The sequence below is a fragment of the Zonotrichia leucophrys genome, chromosome 1 (assembly GCF_028769735.1).
Source record: "Zonotrichia leucophrys gambelii isolate GWCS_2022_RI chromosome 1, RI_Zleu_2.0, whole genome shotgun sequence".
Lineage (NCBI taxonomy): Eukaryota > Metazoa > Chordata > Aves > Passeriformes > Passerellidae > Zonotrichia > Zonotrichia leucophrys.
In genome coordinates, this window is record NC_088169.1 from 41,651,545 (window position 1) to 41,666,233 (window position 14,689).

General features: G+C 36.2%; 1 protein-coding gene across 7 annotated transcripts in view; it reads left to right on the forward strand.

Moving 5' to 3' along the window:
- The window catches only part of UGGT2 (UDP-glucose glycoprotein glucosyltransferase 2), a 76,969-nt gene that overhangs the window by 56,646 nt on the left and 5,634 nt on the right, over window positions 1–14,689 (forward strand). For 6 of the 7 annotated variants that reach the window (XM_064712549.1, XM_064712568.1, XM_064712559.1 and 3 more), the window contains 9 exons: window positions 339–528; window positions 1,411–1,569; window positions 2,694–2,779; window positions 6,422–6,506; window positions 7,932–8,017; window positions 10,774–10,872; window positions 12,030–12,114; window positions 12,521–12,703; window positions 14,329–14,489. In XM_064712549.1, coding sequence (XP_064568619.1) covers window positions 339–528; window positions 1,411–1,569; window positions 2,694–2,779; window positions 6,422–6,506; window positions 7,932–8,017; window positions 10,774–10,872; window positions 12,030–12,114; window positions 12,521–12,703; window positions 14,329–14,489 — 1,134 coding nt within the window. Of the gene's footprint in view, window positions 1–338; window positions 529–1,410; window positions 1,570–2,693; window positions 2,780–6,421; window positions 6,507–7,931; window positions 8,018–10,773; window positions 10,873–12,013; window positions 12,115–12,520; window positions 12,704–14,328; window positions 14,490–14,689 lie in introns of those variants that run through there. The other variant, XM_064712602.1, reaches the window with a different exon arrangement.

The following is a 14,689-nucleotide window of genomic DNA, read 5'->3' on the forward strand; positions in this document are numbered from 1 at the left end:
TAGTTCAGGGATACAGATTCTGAGAATTCAAGGCTGCTAACAGCCAGGCTATCTAAATGCATCTCATGGGTATTCACTTTCATGGCCTTTAGAGTGTTAATGGAAAATAGACACATCCACAGAAAAATTACCAAAAGTGTATAGGTCAGTGTTCATCTACCAGCCCATTTGAGATGCTGTAGGTATTGTCTGATGATATTCCAAAAGAATAAGGAGCTACTTTGCCTCCAAATTTCATCATACTTGGCAAATACTCACTATATTTGAAAATATTTTAGAAGAGCTTCATGTTTGTATTTTACCAAAAGTTGGGTTTTGTCACACTTCTTTTTCAACAGCTTCTATCGTTTTGTTCTGGAACCAGAATTAAATTATGGAATCAATAAGCACCTTCCTTCTGAACCTGTAGCAAAATTCCTAGAATTGCCAGAATCACCTCTTTTGACTCTAAACATGATCACTCCTGAAAGCTGGCTGGTTGAAGCAGTAAACAGTTCCTGTGACCTTGATAACATTCATTTGCAGGAAGTAAGTAAGAGTTTGCAAACACTGTAAAACTTGTGTTGGCCCTTCTACTTCAAGAGGGAAGTGGAAATGTTGCAAGATTTGTCTTGTGTCAGTTCTCCTGAAATATTTTCTTTGGCAGTTGTTTCTTTGGTAATTTTCTTTGGTAGATTTTTCTTTGGAAATAGGCAATATTTTACTGTTTCTATTGTCATCATCTTTTCATCCATTGCTCTCTTAAAAAAAAAGAGACAAGTCTTAAAGGAAAGCAATGGAATAGAAAAAAAAATCGGAATGCAAACTACAAGTTAAAGCAATTTACCTGCTATGTTGAGTTTTGTGTTTAGAGAAATACTGCATTTAAGATAAAAGTAAAGCAATTAAAGCATTCTTTATGTTTCCTAGTTCTTGTAACCTAGGTAAATCTTCATATAAATTGGAATATATGACTGTTTATTAATGTAGTTCAAAATGTATTTCACCCTCTTTTAGTTCAAAATTCTTTCAATTATTATTTAATTCTATTTTAATTCCCCATCTTCAAAATAATTCGTTTTGTTTGAGTCAATAAGCTTATGCAAAATATTGAGGGTGTTCGATTGACCAAAGCTGTGTATTTGGGAAGTGTATTGTGAAAGTAAAGCTGGGATTTACCTTACAAAGGCAGAGGTGCCTCAGCTTCAACAGTTAGTGGAGAGAAGGTCTCTCCAGAGTGTGACCCTTCCTCTTTGTCTTGGATACCTGTTTTATAATTGAGTTAAGTTCCTGTGGATGGACTTTTCTTTGGGTTTTTTTGACTGTGGGAGTTACATTGTGGTAAATCCCACACATGTTTGTGACTGTAATATTTTGCTTTTCCTACGTGGTTAAATGACATAATTTATTGATGAAGCATTCCTTCCATAGATAAAAGGGGCAGTTATAGCAGAATATGAGCTGGAATATATATTGCTTGAAGGACATTGCTTTGATGTGACAACTGGACAACCTCCTCGAGGGTTACAGTTCACTCTGGGCACAGAGAAGAATCCTGTCATGGTTGATACTATTGTGATGGCCAACCTTGTAAGTACTTGCTACAGGAATAGTCATTGCAATTGCACACTTCTTGTGAGAATTCTTCATGAGCATCTTGTTCTTTAAATCCATTTCTCTGTGTTGCAAGCTTAGTAATGCTAAAAGTAACAGACACATCTTGGAGCTGAGCTCATCTCCAATTTGTTGAGCTTTCCCTCTGCTCCTCTCCTGTGATGCAGTATAGATTTGAATACAGCCTAATTTTATACTCTTGCCTGAAGTGCCTAAACTGGCAGCCTAATTGCCTCCAGTAGGTGGTAGGAGGCAGTTATATTCAGGCTGAGATTCCCTGATAAATGTAAGGTATGATTCACATTCTGAATAAAAGAACCCTTTTTGTTACACAATGATCCAGGCAAAAGAAGACTCCCATTTTAGATGCTTCAGGTAGGTGCTTAGAGCCTTGGTGGGAGATACCCACACCTGAGAATTTCTCTCATCATGCGAAGTAGTTATTTTTCATGTTGGCAGTCTGTAGAGCAGAAGACCATGTGACTTCTGAAGTAAAACCTTTATTTTCTGTTGGCTAAGGGAATTTGAATGGGAAGGATTTTGATAAGACCTTTTACCTATCTGCTGTTCTCTAGTCTTTGTAAATACTGTATCATAAGGAATGAAATACTTAATAAATTGTGAATCTTTGATTTTTGCCCAAGTATTGAATACAGACTCAACAGTAGATGATGTTTGGCATGATGAAACGTTTAACAATTCTTCACATTTCAAAGCTTGCTCTCTGTGACTTTAACTTAGCAATAGCTCTTTACAGTGTTCCTAAAATGGCAAGGAATTGTGTTGACTTGGAAAGTTGTTTCAGACAAAAATTTTGAGTTTCAAAGAAGCTTTTCAATTTAAGATCTGTTCAATAAGTTATTTCTTTGCTGCTCTTTTACTTGCTGTCCTTGGTGGAGTTTTTGTATGTAACTCAAATTCAGCTAGAAACAAACAGAGCGCAGAAAGACATTAAAACAGACATGCAGGAAAGTGATAGTTGTTGCATACCTGACACACTTCTTTCAGGGCTAGTACAACTACTGAGTAGTTTATTTTTGTATATGAAGATGGTTGAGCCTGAAATGCAAGCAGAACAAGTGCCTGTGTTTTTTCCTTAGGGGTATTTCCAGCTGAAAGCAAATCCAGGCGCTTGGACGCTGAGATTGCGTAAAGGGAGATCTGAGGAGATTTATCAGGTGTTTTCGTAAGTATGAATCCATCATTTGGAAACAAATTCATCTGAAACTGCAACATATTTTGAAAAGATGACAACACTGAAAGAAAGTGAGCAAAGATAGCATTGAAAACTATAAGATGCAAATGATGATTTAAAGTTTGTAAGGAATACCTTATTTCCTTGTATTGTTGTTGTTTGATGGTTTCATGTATTTTTGAAGGCATTGAAGGCATAATAATGCCAAGCTGCTCAGCTGGACTAGATGCTAGCCATGTCCCTTACTACACAGTTGCACAGCTACCAGACACTTGCCCTGTCAGTTTCCATGCATAGTTAGCATAATCACACCACCAAATTCTGTAGAAATGTCACTCATGGTTTTGTTTGTAATGTTTTTGCATTTCCAACATACTTAACATGTAATTTAAAGAGTATGTCCAATGGAGCATTGCTCTCACAAATTACCTCCAGAACTATCTGAAGGAAGTACCACACATTTCCCTCTCACCATTTTTTCAGCCCTCTGAATACAGTGTGTTTACAAGTGGCATATTTTTTTAACAGAAGCATTGCAATCATTTCAGTTCTAGACTTTTTTCTTCGATGAATTCTGAGTGTTACTTAGTTGTCTAAGTCACCTAAGGATCACTGTGTTTACACCTCCACCTTAGGATATTAAAGCATCCTTCATTTTGAGACCCTGGCTGCATGTTGACTGCACCACATCTCCCTCTCTTGGGAGAAACCTCTGTCCATAGAAAGAAAGTTGTATTCCTGTAACTGGCATTTAGGTGACATCTCTGTGGCTTCTAGATCTGTGATTTTCATGGAAAGGAATATATGTGCTCACTGTCATTCCAGCTATTCCTTAGAAGAATCACCTTTTCCTCATGTTTTATGTAAAAGCACAGACCTGTAGCCTATGAGAGCTCTCTCCTGAAGCTTTAGATCTAATCACTTCTAGAGAAGCAGTATTGCTTATTTAATTTCAGCTTCAGTTTTTCTTTGTTTTTGCCTTTTTCCTGTTATCTTTTCCCCCTCAGAGTAATTGTGGGGTTTGAAATAGGTCTCTTTCTTATAAAATATTTATTATTACTTGAAGCCCAGGAAGACATAGTTCCATATATTGTTAATTATAGCTGCTATTAAAAAACAAAGAACTTGCTGAGCCTCTTTGTGGTTTTGAACCTTTAGTTAATATCAGTGTTACAGGGAGAAATATTAATGGGATGTTAGATTCATTCTGTTTGTTTGCAATTTTCAATTATTTTTTTTTCAGAAATCACTTACAATCTGTTGAAAAAGCAGAAAAACATAGTCCTTACCCTTTGAGGTTCAACTGATCTCCACCAACTGCATCTGTACCATTTGTCTAATTTAGCATTTAATTCTTAAGAAATATAAAGTGATTTATATAAGATAGCATGGTTTAAAAAATAATGTAATGAGGTGCAGTTGGGTTAAATAATGAAACAAAATTATACAAAACAACTCTACATTCTAGCCTGGATCAGAGGAAATTTAAATTATCTACTGGGGTTTTGCTCATTTTCCCTCTATAACACAAATGGGCTTAATTGAACTCAGCTAAATTACTAAAAACTAATACCTCATGAGGAATCTAAGCAATGCAATTTATTTCATCTTATTCTTCCAACTGTAGACTTAAAGTACAAGAGGAAAAGTATGTTTGCAGGGCTGCACCAGGATCTTTGATATTTCTTTTACAGTATTAATAGTATGAAGTTGCTATCAGAGCTCAGGAAACTGTTTGATAGGATGGAATTTTGCCAAGAGCTGTTGCACTATATTCTCCATCCATATATATTAGTCACACCCTCTGTTGAACTGTGAGCTGAACGTGGTTTCTTTGAGGCACAGGCCTGTGCATTATAAAGGGAGTTTTAGAATGTTCTACATCTCAGTATTTATCTTACTTGCTTCTCTCGTAGTTGGAACTAATTTATTTTTACTATATATAAATACTTAACATTTAAAATAAGCTGTCTCTTTCTTCTTAAAGACTGTTTCTAACAAGGATAATTATATTGATGCAATCACACTTGTAAATCAATTTGTTATTAATAAATTACTATGAATATTAGGAAAGCAAAAATTGTTATACTCAGCAATAATCTGAGCACTTCTTATTTTTGGGACTTTGATGTTGGTAGGAAAACAAGTAGGTATTGCTAGATAAGATGGCAAAAAATTATTTATAGCAAAAGATACCTATAAAATCGTGATGAATATTTTACTTTTTAAAAAGCCGGGTAGACATATATAGGATATAAGATATTATTATATTTTGATGTCCTGCAGACTGCCTAGGTGAAAGGTATATATTTTATAATTTAGGAAAGGAGTGTATGTTTGTTTCCTGGGCTTGAGCTTTTAAAGGATCTCTATTTCTTGAACCCAAATTCTTTTGTCCCCCATATGGAAAATTATAATTTGTATTATATTGGTATTTACTTGTATTTGTATTAAAAGCATCTAAGTGTTTTGAAGTTAAAGTTGTGATGTAAATAGTCTGCTAGATGTTTTGCTTTTCACAATTACATAATATTAAGGTAGCTGTTATTACAAGTGTCAGAGTGCTGTCAGTATGCAAGATATTTTGCTTGGATTTAAAAAGTTTGTTCATAGTAGGACAGAAATTCATCAAACTGAGTTCTGTGCAGAGTAAAACAGTTGGCACTCAGTAAAGATGGAGCCCACAGGGAGGCATCCATGAAAGAGATTTAGGGAGACAAAGCAATGTTGTTGAATTTACATCCAAACACACTGAGAATATTGCAGAGACTTGGAAAATCCTCTTTATCAGCAGAATCCTCTCTATCTACCTACAAAATTCATAGCATGGGGATTTTGAGGTAACTGAGTGAATAACAGAGAAAATATTGGTTGTGTGAACACTGGGGGCAAAAATGGAACATCAGGCCAGGTGCTGCTATCAGCAGTTTGTTTGGATCAAATTTTATATTTTAGAACTTTTTAGTGACACACTTTATTTAAAATGAAATTAATGTCTGAGCCCTGTACATACTTGTGATGCAAAGACCATTTTTGGCTGGGTGTGCATATGTATGATATTTTAAAAGTGTGAAAATAAAACTACAATAGAGAGTAGAAAAGTTCAGATAATTCTGAACATTGTTTTATGCAAGGATAGGTCATCTCCATGAGACTTGGTGATTACAGGCACATTTTACCAAAAACATAAATAGAAAATTCAGATGAGTGTGTAAAATCCTGCAGTGTTCAGGTAAGTGGTATGATGCACATTGAAACAAGATTGAAATACTTCTTTTATTATAAATATATTATAATAAATTATATTAATAATAATTGTTGTTATATTTGAATATAATATATATGTATATATAATACATAATAATGTGCTTAACTGTAGGTTACTGCAGTTTTTCATTGATTAATAAATTTCCTGTAAAAATTCAAATTAAAAAATTAATGTGACATCTGTGGACAATGTCCAGTGATGAATAAACTCAAAGTTTTTGAAGTTGAAAAATAATTAGATGCAAGTGAAGTAATTTTTTTCTGTAAACATCAGCAATTCTAAACCTTACTCTCTGATTAAACCCAAGTAACAATACATATTTTAATGAGACAGTACATTTATCTGGGCTTTTTGTCTCCTCACAGCCATGAAGGAACAGATTCTGTAGCTGACCTGGCAGACGTTATTGTGGTATTAAACAACTTCAGAAGCAAAATTATCAAAGTTCAAGTATGTATACAGTGTTTCCTGGTATGAAATATGACTTATGCTTTTATCTGTCTCAGGCTATATTTAATTGAAATATGTATACTGAAATATATAATTTAGATTTTGTATAATTAAAGAGAAGGATGTGCAAATTAATGTAGTCAATTTGATCCAATCAGGTGATACTAATTGTGTGGGAGATTTGTTAAATAGCTGTTAAACATAGATAACATTTATCTCATCTAGCTCGAGGTGCCCAAGTGTGCAGTCTTGGTGACTTAAATCCCTTTCTGCTTAGCAGGAGAGAATCCAAAGGACTGCTCATCCCTGCTCATATATGGATTTAAATCAAGAGAATGACCTCTTGAGACATCCATTTCTCTCCAGTGCGTGAGGACAGATTTTACACAAAGTCCAGATTCCAGACTGGAAGTCAAAATCAGTTGTGTTGAATTTTACCCTAGGCGACCAAATTTGTGTCAACAAAATTACATTACTTTCATTAGATGTTTCAAAAACAGCTAATGAAACACTACTTACTGAGGAGAAAGATCCTCATAATACACTATATTTTCCACTATATATTTTAAATATTTTTAAAATATTTGTAAATATTTTAAAAAACCAGACAGGAGTCTCTTCCCCAGTCCTGTAACTGAAAGTTTCCACAAGCCAGGGAAAATGTGTAAGATTCTGGAGCATGATAAGCCTGTCTTTAAACAACAGAGAATGGGTGAAAGGGTGCCTAATTTTCTTATTTAGAGCCAAAACAGGAATATTATTTTATGTGAAAGGTGGTATGTGTATAAAGCTTATAACTAGAATATGTAAACTCTGCCATTCAGTTGAACTCTAGAATCACTTCACTGATCCTAGGATGTGGCTTCAGGATAGTGTCAACAGAAATCTGTGTTAGCTTGACAATATAAACATGTGAAATTAATATGACTAGATTCACACATTCAGGGTGTAAGAAGCTATTTGGTTTTCAAAAGCAATTAGATTTCTTTTAATCAAGGAAATTGAGGTGGTAAATGAAATTAATCTTGAGCCATTACAAGCATCTGGATAAGACAGCAGAAATTGCTTAAGTTGGATGCAAGAGCTTCTGTTTCAGTGACAAATTTGTCACTTTCTCCCTGTGAAGGGCTTATGAAAATGACAATTTCCTCTCAGGTAAGTTCCATTGTGAGGTGCTACGCTTCTTCCAGCTAATGGCTGGATCATAAACTTGTGAGGGAGGAAAATGAGATAAAATTCACCATGTTTTTAGGTGTTGTTTGATAAAGATGTACAGAGGGCTTGAAATGTGCTGGCTGATTTATTAATCACCATACTTAGTGGCTCTAGCCAGTTAGTACACCATGGTGAGATATCACAATACAAGGAGTAATTACTATCAACTCCCTTCCCAAGTTGCACAAAGACCTTTATTTTATTGACTAGGTACAGAAAAAGCCTGATAAAGTGAATGAAGAGCTTCTTACAGATGGAACAACAGCAAAAAAAGGAAAAGTGGAATCAGTTGCAAGGTAATGCATAACTTGATTCTAATTTAGCTGTTCCAGGACATGTTAATTATTACTCATAGCAAGTAAATTTTCTTGCTTGATACTGATACAAATGTGTAAAAAGTCTCTCCAAGGGATTTATAATGTAAATAAAAAGGGGGAAAGACAAGCTATAATGTCATGTAAATCTCCTTTTTTATTCCCTTCTTAATCCCTCCTTTGTATTTCCAGTTTCTCTTCATTTTCTCCTTTGGCTGTTTTTTTTCATTTTGGTGTGGCAGGGAATCAGTCTCAATGTGAAAATCTCAGCTGGTTATGTGATACTCATGTATGTCAAACTGAACATCAAAAAGCAGACCAATGCTGTTTGTTTGCTCCTGGACATAATTTATGAAATCTCAAGTGTATTACCTTTTACTTTCAAGTTTGAGTTCTTTAAGTAACTGTAATAAGCATCTCAAGCATTACATTTGGGGCTAATAACTTTGTAGTATTTCTCATTTGCTGTTTTGAACAAGACTCAAAAAAGGTTTTATTCAGTTTTCAGTAGCTTAGGCAATGGTTGTCAGTCACAGACTGCTAAAGAAAATAAAGAAAAGGCATAGCAGTTCTACTTCATCTGCTAATCACTTGGCTCCAGTCAGTCCTGTACACACACCTCTCTTGATAGATCCAGGACTGGCTTCTGTCCCAGCTTTAAAATGTCTCACCTCTTGTGCCACAAGTACCTTCAGACCTGAGATGTTATTGAGTGTCTGTTGCTGATTTTATTTTTATGACCATTTATCCACAGATGATTTTACTGTTACAGTAGTGTACATTCTGTTACAATAGAATCACAGAATGTTAAGGGTTAAGAGCACCTTTGAAGATCATCCAGTCTCAACCCCCCTGCCGTGGGTAGGAACACCTCCCAGTAGAAGAGCTTGTTCAGAGCAGCATCCAGCTTGGCCTTGAACACTGCCAGGGATGGGGCAGCCTGTTCCAATGTCTAACCACCCTCACACTAAAGAATTCCTTCCTACTATAACCTAAATTTCCTCTTTTGCAATTTGTACCCATATTGACTAGATTCAGAGAGCCTCCCAGACCACTATGCTACAGCTTTAAAATTTCTTCCACCCTGGACCCACATTGCTGCACAAAGGTTCTTCTGAAGAATGATGTTAGTTGAAGGAATTTTTCATTTACTTCAAACTTCTCACTTCTAATTAGCTGTGTCAAAGGATGTATGTGCAGAGATCAAAATCTTGACTCCCTCTAAGAAGGTTACAAGGCCAGAGATGTCTCAACCTTCCAGGTCTTGCCTTTCATCACAGTGGCAGTAATCATGCTCTGAGCTTGGCTGGCCCAAGGAAGCCCCTCATGCAGTGAAGTTGATTCAAGGTTGTGGCTCAAGAGCATAATTTGAGGCTGTCAGCCTTTTGCCATCTAGGATCCTGTCAAATACCCTTTCTTTTTGTTATCCCAGAATGAAATGAATATCCACCAGCACATTGTTCACTACAGGAACCCCCATGGGCTCTAACATGGGAGATGTGCACACCACTCTGCCCAATCCCTTTCATACCTGAGCTGCCCTTCTCTATCTGACTGCTTTTCCCACGGGACCTTAGAGGTCAGCCCAGCAGCTCTGGGAAATTTCTGCTTTCTCTAAAGCTTTGCAGAATCAATATTTTCAAGATCCTTGCATCAAACCCTGATTTTTCACATGTGATGGCTGCTTTATAAAGAGCTTGACACTCTTTCAATCCTATCACTAAATATAAGACATGGGACAAAAAGTCAGGAAGAAAGAAGACAGACTGCTTGGACCTGTGAACTGCAGTCTGTTTAGCCTGTGAGGGTTCAGTGCTGCTTGAGAGGTTGTGTGTCTTCTTTGAAGATGCCACACCATGCAGACAGTGCCACTCCACTGATGTCTCTCCCTTTCACCATGGCTGAGTGAACAGAACGTGGGTTTCTCAAAAGATTATTCACACCACTTAAACACATTGCAGCCTCTCAGCTATTTCTGAGCTTTCAGCTTTGTATCAGTGGAGTGATCTGAATTCTTTTGAATACATTAGAGATCTGAGACTTGTCTTATTTGCTCTTAAAGATTATGAGGATACCTATTTTTACACTTTCTAAAAGATACTTTTAAAAGAGATATAACCAAAAGAAAAAGTAATAGGGTGACTCATGCAATCTAAGTGTGTGAGGAATGACTCATCTCACAAAAAAGACTATGGAGGTAAATTTCCAACAGTATCAAATGGCTTGATAACCATTTGATAACTATAACCAATCTGGCTCTGCAGTTCTGAGATATGTGAAGCAGTGCCTGAGGGAGACTGCAGCCACCATCCCCTGCCTCTGTGTGCTGGAAGGCACCTGATTAACAACCAGCCCTGGCAGACTTTGGGATTCAAAAAAAGCAAAGAATGCTGTGCAGCAGAAACAGAAAACTCTGTACAACATACCTCAAATACATAGGTTAGCTTCTAGGGAGAGGCATCACAGTAATCTGAAGAAGAATTCAACAAGTGTTACAAAAAACTCTGGGGAATCCCATCGCCACAGACCTCTGAAAGTTGTGAGAGTATTTTGGGGAAGATTATAACTCCCAAGCCAAGGCATGTGCAGTGGCAGTAGAATGTAAGTGTATTTGTTTACTGCAGGATGTGTATTTCTTTTGTGTATTTTTTTAATTATCTATAAGCTTAATGATAATTTAGTAGGATTTTTTTTCTGCAGAAGTTTAACTTTATATAATTATTTATAATAATTCTTAGGTTTTCAGAAGAAATTCCAGCCGATGAGAAGGAAAAGAAAAGTGATATTCTTAACATTTTTTCTGTTGCTTCAGGCCATTTATATGAACGTTTTTTAAGGTAAGGAAAGGTAAAAGGGGAAGCAAGAATTTCATAGCAATACTCTACATTTTCTTAATAAAACCAAGCAACCTAAAGAAACTGACTTTTTAAGCAACATCCAAATAATAAATTTTCAAAACCAAGAGAAGTTGTATACAGTGAGAACTAAACTAATCTTTAAGAACAAGGTGATTCAACATATAGATGTTCAAAAATACTATTATTCTTTGAAGACAGAAAATGTCTTTCATGTATGAAGTACAAACATAAAAGCTGAAGTTCAGCCTCTCTGTATACAGACACAACAGAAGTGACTTCATTAGACTTGTGTCTATTTGTGTGTCGTACAAAGTGGATTTACTGCATGCCCATATGGCCTTACTTATCTCAGGGTCCTTTCAATGAGCAGTGAGTGCTTTTAAGGAATTCTTACAGTATTACCTGATCTCTTCACAACCATCTGTGTCACTTTTCTGATTTGAGCCCTGGTGATTTGATGGCTGAGTCATCTGAAGTTTGAGCACTGTGTTTCTTTCCTTCAACTTGCAACAACCTTCATAAAGGGAAAGACACATTTATTTTAAAGGAGAAAAAGTAATCTCTTAAACATCCTACTTGCTGCTTTGTCTTATTTTCAAGTTCATTATGTCTTGATTTTAAGGCAGACTTGATTTCTTGTAAGGCTGTAAGTCACTGCTTACACCAAACAAAGGCCATGATAATGAAAAATAATTGAACCTAAAACAGGGATTCTTACAGTTATTAAGGGTTTTCAGAAGAGGGTCTGACTGGAAATTCGTTTTTTTTCTTTTCAGCAACCTATTAAACTCAACCAGTAGATTGTAAAACAAGTTATTTCAGTGGCCAAGTTAATATTTAAGGTACTAGCCATTATCTGATTTAGTTGGTCACCTCTCCTAGAATAAAACATGTTAATAGATCCACTTTTGAAATTGTTCCTTCTATTGTTGCTTAGCCAATCTGGATCAAATAAGGCCATCTCAAAGTGCCCTTGAACACATGCTCTTTAAAGCTTTTAATTAGAAGTAGATAAAAATTTCTACTTAAATTGGCTTAAAGAAATTATACTTAGAGTTTTAGTACTTTCTAAGTGCAGTTGAAATTTAATGACCCGTGTGTATTTGTTTGTTTATTGTAGACTTATATTTCCACAGAATTATGATGCTTTCTGTCCTTCGTCATACAAAAACACCAGTTAAATTTTGGTTTCTGAAAAACTATCTCTCCCCAACATTTAAGGTAGGAGAAAATTCTTCCTCTTTTTTTTTTTCTTTAAAATTTTAAGTGATTTTTTTTAATTGCAATTGACTAATTCTATAATTTAAATTAAATTTTCACAGTGGAAAATAATCCCTAAATCTATTAAATAGCAGTGTTAGGTATAAGGCTCTCCTCTTCTGGGACATGAAGCCCAGTGATACATTATAATAATTTATTCTCTTTTGATAGTCTTCAAGAGCTTGCATGAAATGCTATTTCTATTGGGGTAGCTGAGGATACTGCTAAAACTAAGGGATCATTTTAAGTAATAAATTACATAGTCAGTAAGGCCAACTTGCAGCATTCCCTCCTTTTCCTTTTTAGCCCTTGTGTGTCTCATATATGTGCACCTGATGGATTTTTGTTCTTCTTTTTGTTCTTCCAGGATGTAATTCCTCACATGGCTAAAAAGTATGGATTCAAGTATGAGCTGGTCCAGTATAAGTGGCCCCGCTGGCTTTATCAGCAGACAGAAAAACAAAGAATTATCTGGGGCTACAAAATTCTTTTCTTGGATGTTCTTTTCCCTTTAGCTGTGGATAAAATAATATTTGTTGATGCTGACCAGGTAAGAAAAGATAATGGCATATTACTGTATGAGGAATTAATTTGGGCTTAAATTGATCCATTTTCATTCTGTGTGGCCATTTTATTCAGATGCTGGTCTTGAAAGACTGTTGCAGTTGTACAAACAGAACCGGTGATGTTGCAGAATGTAGGTGCAAGAATTTCACTGGTCTTCAGTCGTGTGACATTAAGAGTTGTCCAAAATTGTGTGTGTGGAGAGACAGGCACCTGGAGAGATGTGTGTGGTCTTAAAGCTGCATTTCACTGAAAGCATATTGGAGGGATTCCATCTCTGGGCTGATTGTGAGAGGAATGCTCCACTATGGCCAGTTCTGAGGTGATTTTGGACTATTTGAACAACTTCTGGATGGCTGAAATTCTTCAAGTTTAATCCTGTCTGTGTTTTAAATTTGCATGCAGTCCTTCATTCAGGAGTGAACATCGTATAATGTGCTGAAAGACAAAGTGCAGATGAGTTTATCACAAGGTTGTTAAAAACCTTGAGACAAATTCTGACATATTTTGGTCCTTTTCCAAGCTCAAGAATAAATTAAACTTAGGTGTAGCAATGCAGACTGCAACTCTCTGCAATTTCATCTGGATACACTATGTGGGAACACTGGTGGTCTGTCCTAACTACTGTAAGGACTTCTCTGTGCTCCCAAATAGCTATAACATTTTTACCACTGATAAATTAGGTAAGTGGGGTTTGATGGAGAAGGATTGATTAGCAAATAAAGAACATGTGTAAAATGCCATTAAAACCTCTCTTTTGAAAGTACTTTACCATTAGATACAAGGATTTTTCAAATGATGCAATAATTTTGGAGTGCCCATGGTGGGTAACAAACAAGGAGGATTCTTTAGAAGGGGCATGATTGGTAGATTTGAAAAGTTGTGTTTCTTAATTAAGGCATTTTATATTGGGCAACCAGAAACACTGGTCTGTGAATTAAAAAAATATTGTCAGTTTTATATCATTTGCTCAATAAATGTGTTACACAGATGGCCACTGTTAATAATACAATAAAAAATAATAAATTGAGGAAGTGAAGGGAGACAACCATCCAATTGATGAGCATCTATCTCCAATTTATTGATCCAGCTTACACACTTTTATAGTAGTGTTAATTAAGTTCATACATATTGCAAAACCTGAGCTCATTATTGGTTACAGATTACACACCAACCCTTCCTTTGTTGCCAATACCTGTGGTTTTCTTGTTGAGGCTAATACTTGTTTTTCTCATCCTGCTGTTGACTTGTTATTGAACACCCTTTCAAGGACTCCATGTTTTTCACCATATTTTTCTCATCACTTCGCCGAGGACACGATATTTACTGTTTAAGGGAAAAGCCTGAGAACTTGCTGCTTACAGCTGCCTTTTACTTTTTAACCAGCTGTATGTGATCATGGCCTTTCTATAAGCCATGTCTGAACAAAACTCTGCAACAATACATAATTTTGGAACAATAATTTGGTAGCTGTCTCCCACTGGAAAGGTCCATTTATACCCCACTGATGTAGTGTCGGTAGCTTTTTTTAATAAAAGTTAAACATTGTGAAGCCTGCTGCAATCCCTACCCTCATAGAAACAGTACTAAATGGATGATATTCTTGTCTAGATTGTGAGGAGTGACCTGAAGGAGCTCAGAGACCTCGACCTGAACGGAGCCCCCTATGGCTACACTCCTTTCTGTGACAGCCGCAGGGAGATGGACGGGTACCGCTTCTGGAAATCGGGGTACTGGGCTTCACACCTGGGCAAGAGGAAATACCACATCAGGTGGGACAAGCCCTTACACACTGCTTGTGCTCTCTGGCAACTGGATGGAAATCTGGGTGTTGGTGTTGATCACTGAGCCATTCAAGAGCCATTCTCAGTAAAGGCAGGAATTCTGATGACTCATTGATTTCACTGTTTTATGGTGGTTTCAGCCACTTAATAAAGAAAAATATCTCTTCAGGATGGGAACATGTTTTGCT